The following is a 25,909-nucleotide window of genomic DNA, read 5'->3' on the forward strand; positions in this document are numbered from 1 at the left end:
TTGCTTTCGCTACGATAGCTTGGTATTGATGTCAATGTGAGGTCATTTTGTATTACTTAAAGTGTTTTCAGTGAACTTAAGCGTGCCTGTTTGTTCCTTCGAGAGCCCTATATCCCGCTCACATCCATTTTAATACACGTGCATTTGGAGTTGCTATCATCTGTGCAACATCTCCCTATTGGCTAGTTGCCTTGTAGCTTTTCTATGCAACAACACTATCTTTATATGACTGTGACATCTCATGCTTACTAAATATAAAAGGCTTTCTACCGGTTCTTGAAACCACTACTTACCGAAGCATCACTTTTAATGTTTTTACCAAACACTCGACATGGGAAGCAGAAAGCTGCATTCAGACTGACTGAATATTGCAACCAAAAGTGTGCTTATCAAACCAGCTGTGGTGAAATGCCCTGTTCTGTGAACCAAAGCCGTCTTGTGGGTAGCTCTTCAGTGTTACCTGTCTTGGCCCTGTGTCTTTATCACTTAAATCATAAATACTACTGAAAGACGTTGCTGCAGCTGCTTGCTGATTTTCCTCCTCTTTGCCTGTATGCTCTCCTTCTGTCTCTGAATAATCTCCCTCTCTCTAGATTATTTTGCTCCATGTCCCCTGATTCTGGATTCCCTTGCTTTCTCTGACTTGAACAGCTTGCCTAATGATCTTTTTCTTCCTCAGTTTCTCCTTTGGCCTCACTCTTCACAAACTAAAAAAAATAAAATAAACACGTTACCCAGGATGAAGCAGTTACAGGTTAAGGGCCCAATGGATATTATAGCTCCAGGCATTCATGGGACTTGAACCAGTAACCTAGCGGTTGCTGGCACAGATCCCTAACCTCAGAGCCACCACTCCACCCAGGAGTCTCTCTTAAACTGCTTATTCTGTTGGGGCATGATGAAGGACAGACGATCCACATGGTGTCTCATAAAAATGGAACTTTATTAACTCAGGATGAAAACAAGAAACACAAGGACAATGAAAGGTCAAAAACAAAGCAGGTAAAGGACAAAAACTAAAGCAGAGAGGAAAACCAGGAACAACCATAGGAGACCAGCAGCAAACACATAATGAAAATCTAAGGAAATGGGGCAAGGACAGGCACATTTAACACACAATGAAGGCTTCAACAAGGCACAGGTGTGGGCTATTACATAACATTAAGGACAATGACTAACAAGAAACAGGTGGGCATAATCAAAAATCACTATATAATAGGAAAGACTAAAAACATGGGTACAGAACATAAGTACAAGCAGGGGTTAAGAAGGAAAAACAAAAAAGTAACAGAAATACAACATAACCTACCCAGGGGCATACAACAAAAAAACAAATGTTAAATTATAAATGGTTGAGGCTGGCTTCTAGCAAACCTCGAACCCCAGACCTTAGGGCTTCTACCCTCAATAGCTGCACACACAGCCTACTGAACCACACAGCTGGTCCAGGAACAAAAGCACACACTAGGAATTAAAGCAACACCAATTGTCCAAATGGGGAAACGACACATGGACCAGGGCAGGACAGGGACCGATCCCGACAAATCTTCTGGTGTTTGGTAGAAACTGGCCTTGAAGCCGACTGTTACACTTCAAGGTCAGACTTAATGCAGTAGAGGGTGACAATGTATTATGTTAAAATACAAACATTTATTATCGGTATATTAATGAAAGACTGACATCAGTCTTTCATCAGTGTAACTAATACAACCGAAGGTTATAACACAAATATATGTCTATCCATAAAAATGCTACCTTGTAGAAAGCCTGCCCAGAAGAGAGGCAAATGTTAAACAGAAACCAACTCCACATTGATACCTGTGGATTTAGAATGGGATGTGATAAAAGTTCTTGCAGGTGTAATGGCCTGGGATCCCAATATTTTTGTCCATATAGTGTAGATCATCCATCCACCCATTTTCCAAACCACTTATCCTACTGGGTCACCGGGGGTCCAGAGCCTATCCCAGATCCCAATGGGCATGAGGCAGGGAACCACCGAGGATGGGGGGCCAGCCCATCGCAGGGCACACTCACACATCATTCACCCACGCATGCACACCTACGGGCAATTTAGTGACTCCAATTAGTCTCAGCATGTTTTTGGACTGTGGGGGGAAACCGGAGTACCCAGAGGAAACCCCACGATGACATGGGGAGAACATGCAAACTCCACACACATGTGACCCAGGCGGAGACTCGAACCCGGGTCCCAGAGGTGTGAGGCAACATTGCTAACCACTGCACCACCATGCCGCTCCTAGTGCAGATCATATTTTAATTAAATTAGTTTTTTTATCAGACTGTCACTAAAATATTTTCTCCGAAATAGCAGAAAAAGATATAATTCATCTTTAAATAGTAAGCGATGAACAGTTTGCTTCTGCCATGTGGACAAAGCCAGCATCACAGCACCATCAAGCCTCTCCGACTGAGTTACAAGCTCAGAAGGATGCAGCTTCATGCCCCCAGAGTCTCCTGGAAAATGGACTACGGGACCAACAGAGGGAAGTTTGTGAGACTCTGGGAATGTGTGTTGGAGTAGGTGATGAGCAATGATAGAGCACCTCAGGGAACCATCCTGTCTCCCTACCTGTTCACCCTCTACATGTTGGACTTCCAGTACAACACCAGAACATGTCAGCTACAGAAGTGCTCAGATGATTAATCCATTGTACGATACATCAAAAGAGAAGAATTAATACATTAATAATTTATTTTTAAATATTCTGCAAATAAATTTGGGAAAAATATAAATGAATGATTTATATTTACAACATATATAAAGCCTTTTTCAATTTAAATTGTGTATATTCCTGTGTAGGCAAATAATGCGTCATGCATTATATAATGTTCTTGTTAATAATTCATGTCAACAAAAACACTGCTTTTTATCGAATTTCTCAACTTCATCCACCTACCTCTTCGGGGTTTGTGGGGACCTGGAAACTATCCCAGAAAGCATAGAAAACAAGGCTAAAATTCCAGTGAAAAGATATCAGCTTGGAAGCTCACGAGTTTCTGCTAAACCAAAGGTTCACAAACATTTCGCAAGATGTATCCAACATTATGTTTGGTTTGTCAGCACTGCAGCTCCAAAGGGCAATAATGTATACACTTATGAGATGATTGCTTTATTTTGAAGAATGATAGCATTAACTACAATTGATATTACCCAAATATGCCACATGGACACTTGGAGTCCCCAGCATATAAACAATTCATTTATATTAATCCTTCAATTCTGTAATGAATGATTTCTATATTGTCCAGTGATTATAATAATGGTGTCATGAAAAGAATGAAAAAGCTAAGAATAATGTGCACAGGTCTTTTATGCTTGACTAAACGAAAATTATGTTTAAATGGTCATTTCAAAATCTCTCCTAAAATCACTCCTGTATTTGCAGTAACTATCCAGTATGCCCATATATTTTTCATACCATGTTTGGCTAATCAGTATCTCATCAAATTATTTAACAGCTGGTGGTGAAATTTAAAGAATATATGGAGTGACTGGGTGCTCCTGAAGAAAGGTGTGGGAACCGAAGCGGTGTTCTTTTGGCCATCCATCGAAATAAAGAAAAACCTTTTCTAAATTGGTATTTTCATCTATTTATTTAGATACTGATCTATTATTACTTATTATCACTACCCGAAGAAGAATTCCCACAATGCAACAGAACACCCTGAGCATGATACCAACTTATCCAGAGAGATACACATAATGGACAGTTGTTTAAAGACACTTAATCACGTGTTTTTTCACTGAAAAGTACCTTCTTCTGTAGTACCAAATAGGAGTGGTAGTGGCCTTCAAATCCAAACCCCGTGGGAACCCTGAACATAGTACTTTGCAAACATCTTAAGCAATAAAATAAAATGATGCTTAAAGGATCTCCATGTCGGAGTAAAATTATCATATCATGTCAAAGTGTGTCAGCTTAGCTATTTTAAAACCTCTCCTAAAGTCACCCCAGTATTTGTACCAACTATCCAATACACCAATGTTTTTTAACTCAACTACTACCCTACCTTGTTTGACTAATCAATACCACATTAAGGTGACACATTAAGTTAATTAAGTAAGCTGGTGCTGAAATTGAACAAATGCACAGGGCTTTATTCCCCTCGAGGAGAGGTTTAGGAACCAAAATGGCAGTCTTTGCCTAAGACTATGGCACAGTACCACGTAAATAAAATACGTAGAATTGATTTGCCATGATCAGTTTGAAATGATCAATTTGTTCTGCTCCAACTGGAAACTCACATCCATAAAAGTCTGTAACATTGTTTTAAGTGTCTACTACAAGCATTGTATTTGTAAAGAGAGTTCCACCCATCCATCCATCACCATAACCGCTTAATCCCAACTGGGGTCATGGGGGGCGGAGCCTATCCTGGGATCAAGGGGTGCAGGTAGGAACCAACCCTGGGCAGACGCCGACACACTGCAGGGCGCACACACACACAGCCACACTCACATGCACACAATTACAGGGCCAATTTAGACTCGCCAATCAACCTACCCTGCACGCTTTTGGACGGTGGAAGGAAACTGGACCGGACCCCCAGCAGAAACCCACACGAACACAGGGAGAGCATGCAAACTCCACACAGAAAGGACTTACGGCCAACCACAGAGGGTTCCCTGTGTTTGAATGACATACCTCTAGTAATAACTACTGTAAGTAGACTGTATGGATAATATTGGTAGTTTGATGCGACATGCCTGTCCATAAAAAATACCTTTAAAGGAAAAAAACTATTGTACAGAAGGTTGAGATATTTCACCAAAATCATGACTTTCTTTATATTTAAGAACTGGTGGTACTGATAGTAATTGCATAAGACAACTGAAAATGCACAAAGCTCAAAAGCAAAATTAAAATCTATGGATGTGCTTCAACTTTTAAAATAGACATGGGTAAAGAACCAGACGAACGCTTTTCCAAAGACTGGGTCATTTGACAGCTACGCCAGGCTACAGTACTCTTTGGTCTTGCAGTGTTTTTTTTGAAGGTGTACTTGGATGATGTTTCTTAATGCTTTCATAATATTAACATCTCTAAACAGCATGTCTTACCAACCCAGTCTACAAAAGTGGTTGGAATGCCATTGAAATCATCATTATCTTTTATAAAGCAAGAAATAATAAAATATGCATTCTCAGATCTCCGGAGAGCTTTTGCAGTTTCATTTCTACTCATTACATTGTAAATTTGACATAGTGTCAGAGGTATGACACTGATGCAGTAGCATTTGTATTATGTTCCCATCATCGTCATAGCTGCCATGATGGCTGCCATTTAGTTCTGCAGACCTGACTGAAGTCCATTAGCCTCAATGATCTGTCGAAGGATGCTGTCCACATCATCAGTGTCGTAGCTGATATCCTGCAGGTCAAGGTGGGGCAGAATTGAGGAAAGCAAGGAGACCACGTTTTGCCTGACTTCACGCAGATTTTTCAGGGTGATGCTGAGGAACATGAGAGAGGGAAGACAAAACATTCCGAGTGAGATTCAGGAATGCTGTGACGTACAGATATAGGTTAAAATATTATTTCAGGTAAAACTTGGTGGCAAGTGCACAACACACCACTAAAATGGAACAGCCAGCCTTGTTTTGTGCATCAAAAGATGATTTCATATGGACCCTAAGAGATGGAGAATAATTCCCATTTTCCAAAAAAAAAATTCCAATGTGCACTGAAAGTTTATTGAGGATAGAATTTGTGCACTATGAAAATATTTCTAATCTTCATACCTATACCAGCTGCATGTAGTTATGACTGTAGACTGTCAAGATTCAAGATTTGTTGTCAAATATTAAGTATACAATGTACTAAAATACAATGAAATTCTTACTTGTGTCTCCTCGCAGCCTGACACATAAAAGCTACCCGTCCAAAACTACTTTGAAACTACAACTTCAAACTTCTACTTGAACCAGTAGTCTCCGTGCTGGCAAAGCCACTTCACTAATAATCGCAATAAAACCTACCTCACCTTGTAGAATGAAAAAGTGCAGAATAGTATGCTTCTACAACTTCCGAAGATGTATTATTTGGTATCTACCACAGAACTGTGAATAATTTATAAAATTACTAAATTTTGCAATCATTATATAGCTTACAAGCATTAAATACAAGTTTGAGTGCAAAACATTTTATCCAAGGCTAAAAATCTGTTGAAAATTAACCTAAGCAAGATAGAAGTCAGAATATCCAAACCAAATTCTGCAAATAAGTGCGAAACAGACACTCCTCTACTTACAAACTTTCAACTTATGAACTTTCAGACATACGAACAAAGAGGACTGCAAGTCCAAATTGTGTTCGTTGGGCTCCCGCAACATCAAATTTTGTTCTGCGCACCAATTCCACCTAGTACATATTCTGGCCACTGCTCCACTGTTTTCTTGAGATTATTTTTGTTTTATGTATCATGTGTTTTAGGATAAGAGAACATGTACTAATATAATATCATACTTAGGCATGCAGATTTGAGTACCCTTAAAATGATGCTGAATAACGACTTACGAACATTTCATGTCATGAACAGCTGTTCGTAACGTATCTCGTTCGTAAGTAAAGAAGCCTCTGTATAAGCATAAAAAAGATGTAGTTCTACAATAAATTAAACTGATAAATGGGAGAGAGGCTGAGAACAAAAGGCTGATAATGGATGCAAAGAAGAAATGAGTGTCAGAGCCAGTGGCATTATGAGGCTAGACAATCTGTGGATGTATTGCTGTCTTCCCCAACCTTTCATTGGTGTTAAGCATGCTTGTGCTCTGGTCTTGGGTGTCCTTCTGATTGAGCCTCTTCTCATCCTGCCTCTGTCTGCTGCCCAGATCCTCTTCTTCACCCTGCAATCTATCTATCTTAGCCTCCAGGTCATGCAACTGCAGCTTTTTCCCCCAGCAGAATCCCTGGGGTCCTGACAACTGATCCCGTAGAAGGAGCAGTTCCTGGTGCTCTTTCTCCCAGGTCTCTTGTAGCTGCATATATCTCTGCTGCAATTCTGATACCTGTGGGAGAAGAAAAACCATATGGGCACTTTGACAATGGAAAACGATGCAATATATTGTGAATCATGTTCAACATAAATTCATTTTTGTCACATGATAGCAAATGAGTGTGTTTACTGTCTATATTCTGTCAAAACGAAGGTGGTTTCTGGTTCTACCTCTTTTTTGTACTTGTCTCTCTCTGTAGCCAAGGATAACAACTTTCCAGTAGCCTCATTCGACCCCTGACTTAGCAGCTCTTTGTCTTGAGTAGGCATATCCAAGGCAGGTGGGTGGCAGGAATCATCCCTAACAGGACTGCTATTGAGGGGGGCATTTCCCAGAATCCTGCGCAGCTTGTCTGCCTCCCTCTCCAGTTGCGCTAGCCTTTGGCGCACTGCCACCGAGTCCATGCCCTCTGAGGAGAAGGGAATTGGAGTCTGGTCCTCTGTTCTGCTGAGTGGGGGTACCATGACTGTTTGGGTTGGGGCAGGGGCATGAGCCCAGGTCAAGGCTGAAGCAAACTTATTTTGATCCTTTTTAGTCATATCGACTGGTGTGACCAGTTTTCCAAATAAGACCACACCTGTATCATCAGCCTCTCCCTCTATCTCTCCCGTGTCAATTCTCTCTACATCTCCATCGCCTGTTTTTTCTCTCTCGCTGTCTTTGTCCTTCTGAATTTCAGTCACACAGAATTTTCTTTTTTCCATGGAATTTTCAGAATGAGTTGCTTTCCTCTTTCTGCAAAAAGTAAATAAACAGGTGCAATTGTTAGTCCTGAAAATGTTTTTATGGTTGTAATATAACAGAATTATCATGACAAGGTAGCTGTAGGTGTTGGACAGCAACTTAAAAATAAATGAAATAGTTTGCTTTATATGACACAATGGATAGAATGTGGACTAAAACTGTGGCATTTCTAGTTATAGGAAAGATCAGGTGCTAAGTCAAGTTTACCTGTTTTTTGAAGGAAGATTGGCATCGGACTAAAATACACAGGGCTACACCCTGGGTGATCGGACCTAACGATGCCCATGGACTAAGAGCAATTATTGCTGGTAGTATTTTGTAAGTGACAAATGAATTTTCCTTATTTCAATAAAAAAAAAAAAGTATAGTTTGATGCTCGCTTATCTTTTAAGCTGAGTTTCTTCTAAATTTCTTTATGCAATACAAATTGGTAATGCAAATTCTTCCCTTCCAAAGTAAAAAGAAAAAAAAAACAGAATGGCATGCTCCCCATGGTTAGAAGATTGATGGATGAATGCAAAGTTTGTTTTAATGAATATAGGGAAATGTAATATTGCAATCCTTAAATGTTCATATCTGCAATTATGAATCTGCATAGAGTTCTACTTGTGGCTCCATCTAGTGGTAAAATTGAGTATGCTGGAAGAAAATTGACTGGAAGCCTGGCATGACAGAAAGGCCTATATTTTAAAATTATTATTTTAAAATCATTGTATGTGTTACCCACCAGTCACTCTGTGATTGTTGTATATGTGCTTGTGTTCCCTCTGCTTATCCTCATGTGTAGTTGTAGCCCTTGTTTATCCTCATGTAACCGACCCGCCTTTGTTTTGACCTCTCATAATCCGTTTGTTTAGTGTGTGTTGGAGTTCAGTTTGAACAAACGTCCCATTTGTCTGTAAGCCGCACTGCGGATCATCCTTTCGTTGCCTTGACATGACACACATCAATAAATACCTGCTCGGTGATGTGACATCCTCTTCAGCATTAGGGAGTCGGCAGTCAGACTCTGACTCCTCTACTTCAGGACTTTCTGCGTGGTCACTGACGGCTGACAGGCTACAATGATCCTCTCCCTTCTAAAATAATACACAGGGTTCTTGCTGACGTGGCTACAAAGTTTGAATCAAGTTTAAAAAAAAAAACTTGATTGCATGAAGCACGCCTTCATAACGCCTATTTTCAAAAAAGGGGATAGAAGTAATTTGTCTAACTATAGGCCAATCAGTCTAACTTGTATAACTGGTAAAGTTATGGAGGCTATAATCAAAGAGAAAATGGTAGATTACCTGGACTCCAATAACATTTTGCGGGATAGCCAGCATGGATTTAGGAGAGATAAAATTTTCACGACTCTGAGCTATTAGTTTAGTTCTCCCCAAGCGAGCTTGATGGGCCGAATGGCCTCCTCTCGTTTGTATAGTTCTTATGTTCTTATGTAACATCGACAAATGTGTATAAATAACGTTTAAGTTGTTTATAAATCTTGAGTGCTGTCTCAATCTTCATATTGTCATTATACCACAGTACACAGCATTTTGATGGTTTCGGTTGATTCTGTTTTGGATGATTTTCAAAAGTAACAGTATTCGGTACCATGATATCTTGGTGATAAAATCTGGTGACATATATGTACATACACACACACACACACACACAAAGTACCGTGAAGAAGTACAGAAGCCTATCAAAATGTTATTTTCATGCATGGGTGTGTGCTTTTTTTTGCCCACCTCCTATCAATGACCCTTATTTGCACTAGTACCACAAATGTCTACCTACATATACATATGCATTAGAAGAAGTCTGATACAAGCTTACTCACCTCTTGCAACCTGTTTTTTCTTTCTTTTTCCCTATAGGCAGAAAACTGTAAGACACTGGCCATTTCAATTAGACTTCTGGAGACTAAACTGATATTCAGTTTGGATCAATTCTACAGAAAACCACAGTACAGCAAGGAAGTCTGTACACCACACCACAACACAATATATTATTTTAGCAGATTTATCCAAAATGACATACAGTATAACTGAGAAATCAGGGTTAACCATTCCCTGCAGCAATTAAGCTTAAAGGCCTTGATCATGGACTCAGCAGTGAAATCACTCTGCTGACCACAGGCTTCGAACCGGTAAACGTCCAATGACAGGCAGAGAGTCGTAATCCAAAACACTGCACAATTCAGCTGGAAAAGTCAGATAAATGATCCCAAGCATAGGTTTGCAACATTACTGTTTTTTAGATGCTTTCTGGTAACTTGGTGTCAACTCATCATCACTCTCATCTGCTTCTTCTGGAAGTAAGCAGCTTCTGTAAAATACATCAATGGGTATTGTACAGGTTTGCACATATCAGCATGCTAGGAAGGAAAGAAACTATTCTCAGATCAGGAGACATTAACAAATCCCAGCTAACCCCGACTGCACCAACTCTTGAGATTTAAGGACCAAGTGTGTGTAAATCTGACAAAAATCTTATTTTGGTAAAATTTGCTGTACTGTGTTTACAAGTGGCAGACTTCCACCATAAAAACACTCATACCAGACACTGTTATATGCAACCAATATAGCATGTATGTAATTATATAATTTGCGTACAGTTTACCTTAAGCAGGAGGTAGGGTGCTGACTGCATGTCCATTTTTCTGGTAATGATCCTGCGATCACTCCTGGTGGCAACCTTCTCCACTTCAGACAGTCCTCACACTGAATCCAACTGGAACAAAAAATCATATACAGTACTGTGCAAGAGTTTTAGGAAGCCAAAAAAAAATCATTTGTTTAAATAACTGTCATGTTGGTGTAAATGCTGTTACGCCTGGCAAAGTGTGTCAGCTTAGCCATTTCAAAACCTCTGCTAAAATAACCCTGTTATTTCCAGCAACCATACAATACACCGTGTATGTTGTGACCTGACCACTAGCCCACCTCAGATATCTATTCAATATCTCGTTCACAGGGGCGGCATGGTGGTGCAGTGGTTAGCACTGTTGCCTCACACCTCTGGGACCCGGGTTCGAGTCTCCGCCTGGGTCACATGTGTGTGGAGTTTGCATGTTCTCCCCATGTCGTCATAGGGTTTCCTCCGGGTGCTCCGGTTTCCCCCTCACAGTCCAAAAACATTCTGAAGCTAATTGGAGTTGCTAAATTGCCCACAGGAGTGCATGTGTGAGTGACTGGTGTGTGCATGTGCCCTGCGATGGGCGGGCCCCCCATCCTGGGTTGTTCCCTGCCTCGTGCCCACTGCTTCCGGGATAGGCTCCGGACCCCCCTCGTTCACTTTTTAAACTAATTTAGTTAATTAATTAAGCAAGCTGGTGGTGAAATTTAATAAATACATGCAATGTATTTATTAAGTGTATGCAATGCCACTGAGGAGAGGTTTGGGAACCGAAGTGGTGTTCATCTAGGTATCCAAGTAGATATCAGTAACTTTTTGGAGAACAGAAGACATTTTTACTAGTTAATGTGTTTTACTAGTTTATATTGTTACTCGTAATTTTCATATGTTCTTATGTTAAATTATATTTTTTGTTCTAAAAAAATGTGCACTTACTACCCAGATAAATAGCTTTAAACATTTCTTTTGAGTGCCTAAGACTTTTGCACAATACTGTATATGGAGAAACTTCACGCTTAACGAATTAGTTTTGTTCCTACGACTAGGTCGTTAAGTGAATTTGTTGATAAGTGAGGAGCCGCCCCTTACTGATATTTCAAGCATACTGTACTGGTAGTGGGTTTGTGTCAACTGTCTTTTGATATTGTTTTAATGTAACTTTTGCACCATTTATAACATTTTAGTATATTTATAAATGTTTATACAGTAGTGTACTCTTTACTGTAATAAACAAAACAGAGGAAATCAGCTCTAATATACAGTACTGAGGTTTGCATACTGTAAATACAGGTGATAGTTTTAATTTATTCTGGATAAAGAAAAGGTCTAAAGGAAACTCCAGCTTGATAATTTTGTTTTAATTTGCATATCTCGATTATTTAATCAAACTGGTTAACAAAATTTTCTGCTGCTTCTATGTCCATGCTTGCCAGCTCACCGCTGATGCTCTGACTATGCAGGCTGAATCTCCAAAAATACAATTTACAGACAAAATACCTAGTCGTAGAGATAGCGAATGCTAGTGTAGTGAATACCGACTGAATACAGGACCGAGACTGAGACCGAGAAAAGGTGATGTGAGATGAGACGTTTGACGCTGAGACGCCACTCTGCCGTTTCCAGGACCAAAATTCTCGTACGGCGTACAATACTGAGCGGTCGGGGAGCTGGTCGTAATTCCAGGCGGTCATTAAACAGGTAGGTTGTTAAGTGAGCAGCGTCTGCACTAAAAACCTCAAGCAGGTAATATGATATTTATACAAATAGCGTATATTGGCACCTCAGACTCGTGCCCTAAGCTGCCTGGGACAGGTTCCAGGCCCCTAATGACCCTGACCTGGACAAGTGGTTGCAAGATCACAAGTAGATATGCATAAGAAAACCACAAAGCTAAAACCTTGTAAGCAGCTGTAGACATTCCCAGCCATCTATTTTGTCCTCATAATACTTACTCTTCTTCTTCCTCCTCCTGCTCTTCCTCGTCTTCATATTTCTCATCCTCTCTATTTATCCCTTCTTTCTTGCTCTTTCTCGCCAAGGCCCGAAGTGTTTTCTCTTTCGACTTTTGTTCTCTCTTTTTCTTCCAGTAGTCATTGAGTTTCATACCCAGTGCTGCCAGTGTCAGTCTGAGGTAAAAGGCATGCTGGTTATAATTAGGGTTCATCCCGTAATTATTTTGACTGCTAATATTAATAGACGATATTTTTGCATAAACCAAAGGGATTTCAACACTGTCCTTCAACATTTCAAACTCAAAACAATTAAAGTAAATCTGGTACCTATACTCCTTGGTATACTCAAAGTCTTGCTTATTATGTGCTGGCTTCAGAAAATTGCACTCAATGATTCCAACAACACCAACTCCTGATCTTTGGCCAGATGACTGCAAAAAAAAGAGAGAAATTAATGCGTAATGTTTCATTTTAGACTTACAAATAAACACAAATTGTAAATTAAGCTCATACGTACCTTGACTTGGCAACCCACTTTCTCATAAGATTTAATGAGCCGATTCCTGTGGTACATCAAAATCCCAAAGTGTTCCCTATTCTTGTAGTTAAAACCAAAAGTTATTTTAACCTTCTTGTTCTGAATGATGATGTTAAGAAAAACCAGTATTATTGAGCCAGACCCATGAAAACTCATGAGGAAAAAAACATTTTTATGGGGCCTCTGTGGAAATTATAACATGATCATCAAGTTAAAAATACAACCAAAACACATAAATTCCGGGCAACAAAATTAGATCTTTTAAGGATAACCACTAATTTTCATATGGGAGGGTGAAATACACAGGGGTTGCACAATGAAACTGAAACACTCCCCAAAACAGTGATTCAGGTTTCATACCTATATATGATTGGCCTGGTGACCAATCTTCTTTGATCAAACTTCATGGCATTCCCAAGGCCCAGTACCTGTTCTAGATGGGCACGTCGCATCCAAAGCCTACCGAACCATTCAGGAGGACTGTGTTCATCCAATGCTTTAAACATTATACCCTCAAGGTGGTGCTGTGTATCAGGATGACAATGCACCAGTTTACACCACAAGACTAGTGATAGAGTGATTTGAAGAACACGAAAGTGAAGTTGAACATATATGACCTGCACAGTCACGAGATCTTAATATTACTGAGCCACTTTGGGATGTTCTGGAGGGACAAGTCAGGAAACGTTTTCCTCCACCAGAATCACATAGTGACCTGTTCTGCAAGAGGAATGCCTCAAGATCCCTCTGGCCACTATGCAAGACTTGTATCTCTCATTCCCAAGACGAACTGATGCTGTACTTGCTGTAAAGGGAGGCCATACACCATACTAATAAATTATTGCATTCTAAAACTGGGTGTTTCATCATCCAGCCTCTGTTTATTGCAACTGGCTGAGTACAAAATTTCTGCTCCAACACACAAGTTCTTTAGAAAGCTGGTCTGACTATAGTGAGATGCATGAATATACAACCCGAAATCAGCAGGACAGGAAACTTCCACCATCTAACTGCTGTTATCCTGTTTGTGTGTATTTACTGCACTTAAGTCATATTCAAGTCATAAACACCTAAAATATAAACTAACTAGATTCCAAACATGCAGAAACTTTTCAGTTTTTTGAGAAAGCTGCTTTACTATAATGTTAATTACTGAAAAATTTTCATGTGGTCTCTTAGTTACAATTTCACTTGTGGTGTATGTTGATAGACCGCTAGGTTATTTCCTTCACATTCTCTTGTTAGCCAATCATTCATATCTTTAGATTTCCCTAGCAATGAGTTTTTGTCATATTATGTTCACAGCACAGGATTTTTATAAAGCACAGCAAGCTGAACTTGCAGTATGTCTCTCCACCCCTGTTCCTCTCCCTCAATCTCACTCATCAGAACATTAATTGAACCATTTGGGTTACTAATTGCTCACAAATAAATAAATGGTATGTACTTATACCTGTAAGACTCTCACCGTATCATGAAGTTTCATTCCTATTCTGAGTTACAGTCTGATAATTTTATTTGATTCCTGATTCTCTTGTTTGTGACCCTTTAGTTTGATTCTTTGTTTCACAATTCTGGATTGTCCTCATTGACCTGTTTACTCATGAACTACCTTTGCCTGACCCTTGACTTTGATTTTGGTCTGTGGAAACAAACACTGCAACTGGATCCCCACTTGTGAGTTTCTTGTCTACATCACCATATGTTTCATTTTAACAAAATAACCAAGAAACGAAGCCTGATCTACAACCTGTCGATTTTTACAGTTACAGCTAGACCTTGTATTTCATTTACCACCATTATCAGGATCACCATAAATTACCATTTATTTATACAAGATCATAAACTTATAATAAATAGCTCAAGAAAATTACGTACAGACACAGATTGTTAGTTTTTAAAGGATACATTGAAGGTAGGCTTGTAAACATCGTTTTCAATACTGGACAGGCTCTTGGAAACTAGCTTGGTCAGGACTTTTTTCTGCCGCAAGATGATTTGTGCCCGCGGCTTTAGGTACAGGATACTGAGATAAGCCTGAACAGGATGCAAAACGTGCACAGGAAGACATAAATCATCACACAGGAGCACATTTCACATGTACATACACGCATTCATTCATCAGTCTACCTTGCTTTAAACCCAGAAAATCTGAATTAATTCTTGATGTGATCTGTAAAGGCATTTATCTTTTCCAGATCTCTGAGAAGTTATATTACATTAAACAAGTGCTGTGAACATACACTGTACAAATGAGGAAAAAAAAATCTATTTTCCGTTGCTTAAATCATAAACCTGATTTTTATATAAAAATGTAATAAATTAGACTCCCCTAAAAACTACGTGAAAAAACAAGGCCCTTAACGGCAACTGCTCTATGGCAGCTGCATGCCCCAAACACTGTGTAGAACACGTGAAAAACAAAGAACTTCTATGTACTTTATGTATGGCAAATAAAGTATATCATATCTTATCATCTTGTTCATTCAAAATCCAGGCTGACATACAAATAATACTTTTAATGCACAGATACTAAATAGTGTTTCCTTTTCTCACTGCTGGATGAACCCCAAAAAATATTAATTCTATACAAAAAATACTTTATATATGGCAATTATTTTTTATGCTATTTTTAAACACCATACTTATTTCACATCACATACACCGGCAATAGGTTCAGTCTGTTCCTTTTGTTACTGACCCTCAGAGAATAGTCCATTTCTGGTGTGGTCTGATCTGTCCTTTGAGGGCCAAAACACCTCTTCCTTCCACCTGCTCCCATGTCCTCAGGACGGATTGGTGGCATTCGAATATCATATTTATCCGTGTTAAAGTCCAGCTCTGGGTTCCCATCCTTGTTCCTGTGCAAAGGCAGGAGCTAAAACTTGGGGAAAGATGTCTAGCAAGAAACTAAACCTATTTTTAAAATGCTATTACAACAATTAAACCATATTCTTTAAGGTTCTTTCTGTGAGTCAAGGCTCTGTACTTCATGCACAATCACTGCATTCTGGGCCTCTGTCACACTCAGGAAAGCATGACACAGTAATGGAGAAAGACAGGGTTCTGCGCACCTGCGAATATTCCAGATCAGGATCTTAGTACCCTTCTTACTCGGGATGCTTTCCAGCTCTTCTAAGAGTTCTTCCTGTGAGCTAAACAGGGAGTGTGTCAGGATAGCCTGCAGACTTGCTTCTGAGTCCTCTGTTACCACAAGTTTTTGTGCAGGCAGTTAAGGAGAAAACTGACAAAAGTTCAGTATAAGTGATATTTCACTTTCATGCTGGGTCAAATTAAGGAGGCAATTATCTTGTGACAAAGCTTTCAGCAATTTATGGTAAGGTTATTGATTACTTTTTTAATGATGTGCAGGTAAAGGAAGTACATCTTCAAACAAATATGTACAAGTTCTTAACATTCTAGAAAATATAGAGGCAAATCCATAAGTATGAGGAGAATTACTATTGTGTTCATATAGCACCAACAAACGCACACAACAACTATTCACTCTGTTCTCCATTGAAAGAGAAGAGATGTGACCTAAAGAGGATATTGGTCTGCTGGTTGAAGGGCACGATGGGCACGACTACAGCCTGGGCATTAACCGCCTCCAGGTAGCTCTGGGAGAGCATTCCCACAGAGATGCAGCCTCCATTTTTGGTGAAGATCAACGCATCCTTTCCCAAACGCATTGAGCCGGATTTGAAACCATTGCCATACACACCAATAGGCTGACTGGTCTTGCTGTTGCCCTTGTCTGTGAAACCAAAACTGTTAAAGAAAAGTAAAATGCATGAACGGGTTACAGGAAAAACAGAGAGACTGCACTTTCATATTAAACTATATTGGTTCATGAGAAATTGATATTATGAACTACTATCCAATATCTGCCTTTTAAAATGTTTGGAAGGCTAGTTGCAGACGTGCACTAAACTGAAACATGTCAATATTGCTCTTTTTTTCTGCTGGTTCTGGGTGGTCAGTATCTGAGAGATATCTCAGAAAAATTTACAGGTCGTTACAATGTCTATTCGTTTTTTTTTTGGGGGGGGTTTTACCCTCATGCTTATCTTATTCAGGGTCCCGGGGGGTCCAGAGCCCAGAGGCTACATGCGCAAGGCAGGGAACAACCCAGGATGGGGCACCAACCCACTGCAGGGTGTCACACTGTACATGCAGACATAAATCCGTATTCGAATTAAAAGCCCTGCAGTAAGATGAAGCTATGGGGCTGCTTTTACAGAGCCTATTTGAAAGCCTATTCTTTAAAGAATTAAAGGAATCTGTAAAAAAAAATTATATTAATACTAAATAGTGTCACTTTACTACAGGGACTGTCAGTGTCTTTTTTAGTACAATATATAATTTCATTCTCAGATTCACACAGAATGATGTGCATTATATATATAAATTAATAATCTTCTGTTATATTTCTGTTCTGTTGCCGTCATGGTTTAATGATGATACACTCTAACCCTCTTCCTTTCCTTCCTCTTTTTGTGCTAAGCATACGGAGGAACACCCTAAATTCACATACATTCAAACGCTGTAGAAATTTAACATTAGTGTCAGTTTAAATTTCTAATGTCAGATGATGGCTGTTGAGAGTATCTGTATGACTGATCTCTTAATAAGGAATTCATATTAAGCCGTTAGCACATTGTATCGTCTCTCTCTCTCTCGTTCTGTCTACGTCACACACCCAAAACCAAACACGCTAATATAGGATATCCTATATACTCCTATATTAGGAGTCCTAACTGTACCACACCTTATAATCACATGAAAGCTGGTAACAAAAAAGTTCAGACCTGTTTTATCTTAAATAATTGCCTCTACTACCACATAAACCTATAGACACACCCTACAATTAGGTCAATGAATACACTGAAAAATGATATTTTAAGATAAGATAAGCAGGTGACAGCCTGTTTGTGAGCATGTGCGTGGGAGTAAAGATCACATGACAGTGACTGCACTCTTTGTGGGTTTGGTTGCAGCAGTGGGGAGGGGGTGTGGTTAGCACTCTGACATTAGACGGTTTTAACTGCCTTTTTTCAGTTTCGACTGAATGTATTCGACATCACTCAGTTGTACATAGGCTGGGTTGCATCAACATGGATTAAATTCATCCTAGTTTAGACTTATTCTATGGTTAGTAAATCTAGGTTTAAATTGGTGATTAATTAGTCAGACATATGTTGCACATATTAAATTTAACCCTGGATAAGTTTACCAATTTAAACTATAATTAAAATAGGATTAATATAGATTCATTGTGCACCATGATGGATTCCTTCGCAACGTAAACAAATTCACAATGTATCCTAGGCTAAATAAAAATGGCCCTAAACAAAGTTTACGCAAATATCTCATGAACTTTTAAAAAATAGATGCCGCTACTTTTATCGTACTTTTGCTTGAATTCTGCCGATTTACTTAAATTTTTTCCTCACATCATGGACATTAATCGAGCGGTAATCCTTTCAGTTACGAAAAAGTTCCACATTCTCACCACCTGGTTTAATAATCAAAATAAACATGGGAGACACAGAAAATGTGTAGGTTAAATTTCATACATAATTTCATTTGAAACTACACCACCACACCAAAACAGTGGAGGACAAAAAAGTCGTTCTGTTAGTTATTGAGGGATTGATCACGATTAAAGCCTGTTATTTCTATTTTACTTGTAAGACCTGATGCATTAAATGTAACTGGGGTACAAAAATAATTGCATCTGCTCAGTTTTTGCTCTGCTACATCTCCTCTGCACTTCCGCGTAACTTCCATGTTAACGCCGGTGCTTGTAGTCAACCAAAGTTGTGGCGGTGTAAAAGCGCCTATTTCCACAGACTCTGCTCTTGTGAACTCCAGAAAGATCCCCGTCCACCATCTGATAACTCCCTGTACCATACAAACGCAAAACTACTACGAGGAGTTAGAGACCTGGAGATAGAGCAGAGTTCCTCTCACTAACATGCATGATAGCTGGTCTAACCTTCACATTGGGGTATATGACACACTCTTTTGTAAATTTATACAATTTTCCTACATAGGACTCTTTCTAATGATCCCATCTAGCAAAGATAGGTGCAAAATGTAGCCATGTGGTCAATTAACCTGAAACAGACCTAACATAAATATGGTTTAATTATGACTGCTAATCGAGCTTTATACTATGTTTAAATTCACTGGTGCAACAGACTTGAATAGAAAGTGAATATTAAACTGAGATTACCAAAGGTTTATATTTAACCAGGACTAACTGTAAACTAAATATAAACTAGGTTTAAAGTTTGGTGCAACAGGCATAGTAGATAAATCTTGATCTAATCCAGTTCAGAAGTTAAACCATGTTGGCGCAACCCAGCCTTAGTGTCCTACACACTACTACTATCCCAGCTGTGCAGATTCCACTGTCTGAAACAGTACAAGTACAGCACACTAATCACCACCCTGTCACAAGTTTCTGCAGGAGAACATGGGTTTGCATAGTCTTACCTCAGCATCTTGTGTAGTTTACTTGGAGTCATCCCATTCCCATTGTCTATAAAGGTCAAACATAGCTGCTCTTTTACAACAAGCACGTCGATCCATATCTGCTTTGCTGTAACACCTGGGTCGGATGCATTGTCTAATGGTAACAGGAAAGGTTCAGTCAAATCATATGGTCAATTCATGACCATTAATCAAATAACACTCTGGGTATTGGCACAGATGTGGCGATTCAATTTGACTCCAATTCACAAGCTAACGATTCAGTTTAATCTGATTCAACATCAATCTGAAAGGCATGAGATGTGAAATACTATATAGCTGCTCTCCATATCTGGAGAGATGTTTCACATGCTGTGCAGTAAATGGAACAGAAATTTACAAATGCAGAGTCAATGGAAGCAAATTATGAAAACCACTGAAGAAAGCCCAAAGGGTTGAATACCAAAATCTTTTTATTTGAGAAACATATGAGTATAGTTCCTCAACATGAACGAAGTCAACGTGTCTTTTTCAAAGGACAAAAAATTACTTAAAAGAATAGCTGAAAATAAGTCTAAAACTCACATGCCACGATTCGGAAGGAGGTTAACTTAAAGATATGTGCCAAAACATAAACTGGAATCTGTATATTTGAGGAACATGCAAGTATTGTTTAGGCCTGATAATTGGCCCTGACCTCAGAATTCGATTTGATTTCAGTTCACAAAAGCCTAGTTGGATTCCATTTTTACCCATTCGTTTAAAACACATTGACTAATCTGTTGCAAAAGGAACAATAATAAGGCACAGCACTGTAGCGTTAAAATTGCAAAAAGCAATGTAATCATTTAAGTATTTTGTGTTTTATCGCACGATGAATATAGTATGTACAGTAACTATACAGTAACTATAATAATGAAGCAATATATAATATGCATGAAATTTATCCTTGAACTTACTTGTGAATACACCAAAATATTCTGTCCATACTTTTCCTACTGAAGTGCTTGTACCCAACCAAAAATAAATAAATGATACCTGCAGACTGTGTTGCTTTCCTTTGCTTCAGTGTTACCCACAACATTTGAAAAAAACAGGTAATTAACAATATTCTCATAATCCAATATCGCTAAGGAATAAGGTCAGAGAGTGGTTGATAAATTTTGGACAATACACGGATGTCAAGCTGTTACATAATTATGCGCTGGATATTTGTAGCCGTTATCTGACACATAAATAAATGGCAGTACACTCCCTTTTGCATTAAACTATAATGTGCCTTATATATATATAACGTTATATATTTTTTGATGATGTTTGAACTTGTTCATTATTATAATAAAAAATACACCAGAATACAGACACCAACATTGTGCTTTTTGGATAAATACACATTGTAGTTGACCGATTTCTTCACAATGTTGAAATAAAAACCAAATTTTACAATCCAAATCTGTGCAAACATAACACTATTTACAACATGCTTGACTGTACTGTATCCACCTGTGCAAGTGGACAGCAGCTGTACAGTGTTTTATACCAATCGTCAATATACTGTAATTACTGCAAATTAACATTACCCACGTAGTCAAATTCATTAAAATAAACATTGGTTATTAAAGCAGTGGTAGTCCTGGCACTGTGTTAAAGCTCATTTGCAAATATTTCACAAGGTGAGCTACTTAAAATGGTTAATGGTCACAGTTTGGACCGAGCAAAGATTCTCAAATATGGTTCCAACCCTCACGTGACAAGCCACAATGCATGATGGTCAAAGTATGGTACAGCTTTTGTACACTAAAATCTGGTGTGCCTCACGCTGATTTTGTAGTGCACTATGTAGTGAATCAAATTTACAGTTGTGAATTCAAACAGCACTACAAAATGGCCGACATTACATAGTGGGCGGGTGGACATTTCAAACACAGCCAAAGCAGCAGCACCTGTACAGTAAGAGGACCAATACAAGTAAAATTCAGCAAAATATTAAGTCACAGAGAAAAGGCAAAAATCAACTAGATCAATCTTGGGATTTTATATATCAATATTGAATCGTCAACACCAGGATCGCGATCAATCATAAAATTTTTCCCACACCTACTAAAAAGTTTTACAATGCTTCGTACATACATGTATTACGAAAAAGTTTTTAGCAAATTATAATCATTTGATTAATAGAATAATTTTAGCAAAGATTCACTTATTTGAGATTTGTTAAATACAAGAAATTTACACATTTTAGAGAATACTGGAAACTGAATGAAAACGTAATAAAATTCCGCATCATACGTGCACTACAGTTCCACACATTCATGCTGGGGAAGGCTTCAGTGTACAATTTAACTATGGTATCTACCCTTGCACCCTGTCAATGCGTCAGCAATGACACATCCAAATACCATTTTCTACCCATTAGCTAAACGACTGTAATAAAAACCATTTTGAGATTTTTTTTTTTAAATGATCCACAACGTGTTATGCCAGCTGCACAAGGAAGAACCAGAAAACTCTTAAGCAGGATACTAAAATGTTCCAACCACCACCCACGCACAACTGCGTGCTCTTTCACCTTGTTAAAGACCCTGCCCACCCTGCACATCACCTTTTCAAGTTGCTGCTCTCTGGAAGGCATTTCATGGTATCTTCTTCACACATCTTCACAAGACTAAAAAAATAGTTTCTTCCCCCTTGCTGTTAAACTGCTGAACACCGTCTGATGCTGCCTCCAATGGTGGGTGTACACATGGAGAGTCATACACACTCACAAAAACACACATAACATTGACCCTCTTGTGCAATGTATGCATTCTGGCTGCATCCATTGTTTCACTGGTAATTTAGTTTCTCATTACTGCTTAAAATGCTGTTGATTATTGCAACTTACTTAATAGTCATCTGTGATTATTGCACGTTATTTGTTGTTGTTTGTGACTAGTACACATTGTTGTTTGCCTGTCTTAGACTTGTTAAATCAGGGACTGCCACCAAAATATTTAGTTTAGTATTTAGACAAACTTGAGATTTTGATATGATTGAATGATTGCTGAATTTCAGGGTTTTGGTGCAAATAATTGGGCCTATAGCAATCCGGAAAATGAATCTGTAATACGTTAAACTAAACCGTTTTAGTAGTTTAAATTTTATTAACAACGTAACTAGTTAGGGACAAGCACGTAAAATCGAATGTTTTAAACCGGTAGAAACTGTAAACTTGGTCGATTCAAGCTTCTGAAGACATACGGAACGATAACTTATAGTTCTAAAGATGTAGCACCTCAAAGCGTGGAAAAGAAACCGAGATTTTGTCATAAATAAGCTTTAAATATCACGAACGGTGAAAAAGTGAGACTTTCTGCAGGTTTTGTCTTAGTCTTGTTTTCTGCAGTAAATGCGTTTCGTAATGGACGACCGCTTGTTTTACATCCGGTTGTTGTTCCAGCGTTAGCCCCCACAACTATTTGAAAACATTTCTAAAAGATTAATTTAGAATACAGTACAAATATCACTTCCCGTTCGTGCGTTGACCTTCGTTTTAAGTATTTTTCGTGCGTTTTAAATATTTTTCAAAGTGTTAAGACATCTAAAACGCATAATGACCGAATGCTTAAAAACTTTCCGTATTTTCCAGACCAAAATCAATTTTAGATATCTTTCAAATAAAAAACAACAATGACTTTTAATTCCATGTAGATATCCGACTAAACCCGAATAAATTAGGGCTATAATCAAAGACATACAAAAAATACGTATTTATCAAATGTACATCAAACCACAATAAAACTTTGCTGGAAGATACTGACTAGAGAATCAAGCAAAAAATATTAATACCAATGTCAAATGTATACATATAAAATACGAATCATTGAAAATCAGCCGCAACATATAACTTTAGTAAATTGGTGGTGACGTTTTGTTTCATTTTCATTTGGTTACAGTCAAATACAGACGGAGACTTCGTCCTGCGCAGGGAAGATATTCCAGACAGAAGCTTCAATTTTTTCTCATTAAAATGTTTTAATATCTGTAACTTCGGTTACCTGTAACTATAAAAATTATCTAAATACTTCAAAATACTGCAGAATACCGTCAATTTACATACTCCTGTGTAGATTACTAGATTGCATGGACTTCAAGCGAGTTCATGATTAAATCTCAGTAGTTCTCCAGCTAAAATATTTGTTTATGTGTACAGACTTGTCTCAGAATTATTACTCCGCAAAGCTGTCATGTTGCGATAAATGGTATGCTTTAAAATCGGGCTGAAAAAGGAAGACCTCTTTTTGCTAGTCACGGGGAATTGAAACGTCCGGTTCATTTCTGCTTCAGTGCTGCGAGTGGAAAGGACAAACGTCATTTCTAGGTTAATTACGCTTCGTTTATTGTATTAACCTGATAGAAACTGAGGCTCTGTATCGTTTTTTTTAATACTGCTGTTGGTCTGTTTGCAATATATGCACAACAATGTCTGCATGCTGAAATACATGACGCGTAAACCATTTGCAGGCGTTCACCAATGGTAAAGTACAGAGTGTAACTTTGTGGCAGCCCATTGGACAATTAATACGGAAAATGAGCGCAAATGTGGTTCAATATCAACGAAAATTTAACGTAACACGGGAATATTGAAAGTTCCCAAGAGTAAACAATTCTTTATTTTTATTAATGGATATTTTTAAAGGCTCATTTTAAGGTAAAGTGCTGCCGAACTGCTTTATTTGACATCACTTTTGTGTTCTGCTTCTGCATAGTCGTATATGCATCGTTAAAATGGCTTTAGCAATATTATAGCGTAAATCAGACTAGTACCAGATGTTTATTGACATGCAATGAATACAGGGAGATGCATTCTGTATTTAATTAGCTATATTTTAATTTTAGAATCACCGAAAGCAAACGGGCGTGGAAAGTGAAATGCATGTCTTACCTACTAGTTCGGCCACTGCACTGAAAGGCCAGGTATGACTTGTTGAATTGCTGTTCAAGTACGTGGGGCTCATCTAAAACAATTCCCAAAACACGTTGAGGATATGCATGCATTAAACTTATTGAATTGGCCTCCTATTTCACAGTCAAATAAACTGAAATACTTACACAACTCAGACGAATTCCCTGCTCGCTTAGCCTCGCCATGTTTTCAAACCGAATACTTCATGAAAAACACTAGTCGCTTCAGGGGTAAAAACTGTCGCAGCAAGTGACATGCGCGCCGCAAGCCAAACTTTTAAAAAGCTCGTTCCGTTATTTGTCTCTTTAGGGTTTAGTGCGTTCATGCTGTAATATATATTGTAGCTTGGAAAAATGAATATACACACACACACTGCTGACAGAGACTTGGGACGCTTACTTAATTAAATAAATTAAATTTATTGGTTTTATTAAAAAAATTATTACTTAATTCATTCGTTTACAGAAATATATCACATTAGAAACAATCAGAACTGTTCTCAGTTTAAAATTTTTATTGGCATGCAGTCTCATGGGGTGCTTTTTAATTAGTAACACCTTTGCAATAACATATAACACCAAATATTTGTATTTAGCATGCCTCTGGGAGCCAATGACTACAATTGCAATTAACAATAAAACTGTTAGTCAAAAATGACACTGAATAAAAAGAACACGTGCGGAAGATATGTGCAGATATGTTAAACATTATTTGTGAATTACAAAACCAATAAATTTGCAGCGTTTTTACAGAATTAAGCACGTGTACCAAGACTTTCTATGACCACTGTGTGTGTATAGAAGCCAAAACTTTCTATCCACCCATCCATCCATTTACTGAAACCGCTTGTCCTAGTGAAGGTTACTGGAGGTCTGGAGCCTAACCGGTAGGCTCCAGGTGCAAGGCAGGGAATAACCCAGGATGGTGCACCAACCCATCACAGGTCTGGACTGAATCATAATAAATCGTAATATCATAATAAAGTGAAATCATAATAAACTGAAAAGATATAGAATATAATGATGACATTTTCTAGTATTTTAACGTATTTTGATTATTTCTATACTTAAAGATAACCAAAGTTACAGATATTACATTTTAATAAAAATTTGAAAGCTTCTGCAATTTAAGAAGTGAAGAATGTATCAGATTTAAAAATTTAACAGTAAATGACCTACTTTAAATATTACTTAGCAAAAATGTTAGTTGTAATTTATCTACACTCTAACATGTTTGTTGTTTATTCTTTCTAAAGTTTACGTTCGGAACAAGTAGTCTACAACTGAAGGTAGTCCTCACACAGCTGTTGCTTGTAAGGGGTGGGGAACATACTCATTATGGACAAGAGCTTGTGCCTCATTTTTCTGTCCACCACCACTTCTAGGGTGTCAAGGCCAGTCCCAAGCACAGAACTAGCCTTTACTTTACTCTCTTGGCCTCCCCAGTTTTTATGCTGCTGGAGAAACACACAGCAGTGTAGAGAATAGCTGCTGCCACCGCAGACTCATACAAAGTCTGTAGAAGTGTCCTGCATACGCTAAAAGAACTTAAGGCCTGTTTCTACATCTCCATGCCCTGAACTGTCAATCACGTCAGACGTATACACAC

At 38.4% G+C, this 25,909-nt stretch overlaps 1 protein-coding gene across 2 annotated transcripts; it reads right to left on the reverse strand.

The window, feature by feature from the left end:
* Positions 1-924: 924 nt before the first annotated feature.
* zgc:152774 (uncharacterized protein LOC553526 homolog) lies at positions 925-24,575 on the reverse strand. Of its 2 annotated transcripts, XM_049028495.1 has the most exons (17): positions 24,448-24,575; positions 24,281-24,353; positions 19,381-19,513; positions 16,429-16,647; positions 15,951-16,097; positions 15,578-15,737; positions 14,785-14,913; positions 12,856-12,975; positions 12,666-12,769; positions 12,339-12,512; positions 10,372-10,482; positions 10,000-10,077; positions 9,590-9,620; positions 8,722-8,843; positions 7,191-7,755; positions 6,767-7,032; positions 925-5,478 (listed from the first exon to the last, which is right to left on the reverse strand). In XM_049028495.1, the coding sequence occupies exons 1-17, from the start codon at positions 24,484-24,486 to the stop codon at positions 5,310-5,312; spliced, it is 2,640 nt and encodes an 879-aa protein (XP_048884452.1). In that variant the 5' UTR covers positions 24,487-24,575; the 3' UTR covers positions 925-5,309. The 2 variants fall into 2 exon arrangements, with proteins under 2 accessions (XP_048884452.1, XP_048884453.1); XM_049028496.1 differs by lacking the exons at positions 24,281-24,353; positions 24,448-24,575 and adding an exon at positions 21,959-23,706.
* Positions 24,576-25,909: the final 1,334 nt, after the last annotated feature.

The sequence above is a fragment of the Brienomyrus brachyistius genome, chromosome 10 (assembly GCF_023856365.1).
Source record: "Brienomyrus brachyistius isolate T26 chromosome 10, BBRACH_0.4, whole genome shotgun sequence".
NCBI classification, from domain to species: Eukaryota; Metazoa; Chordata; class Actinopteri; order Osteoglossiformes; family Mormyridae; genus Brienomyrus; species Brienomyrus brachyistius.

Coding starts and splice junctions, on each gene's coding strand:
- zgc:152774 (XM_049028495.1), bottom strand. CDS start 24,486: ATGGCGAGGCTAAGCGAGCAGGGAATTCGTCTGAGTTGT. Junction 12,976..14,784: donor TTTACAAGCCTACCTTCAAT/GTATCCTTTAAA, acceptor ATCATCATTCAG/AACAAGAAGGTTAAAATAAC. Junction 8,844..9,589: donor GAAAAAACAGGTTGCAAGAG/GTGAGTAAGCTT, acceptor GTATTATTTTAG/AAGGGAGAGGATCATTGTAG.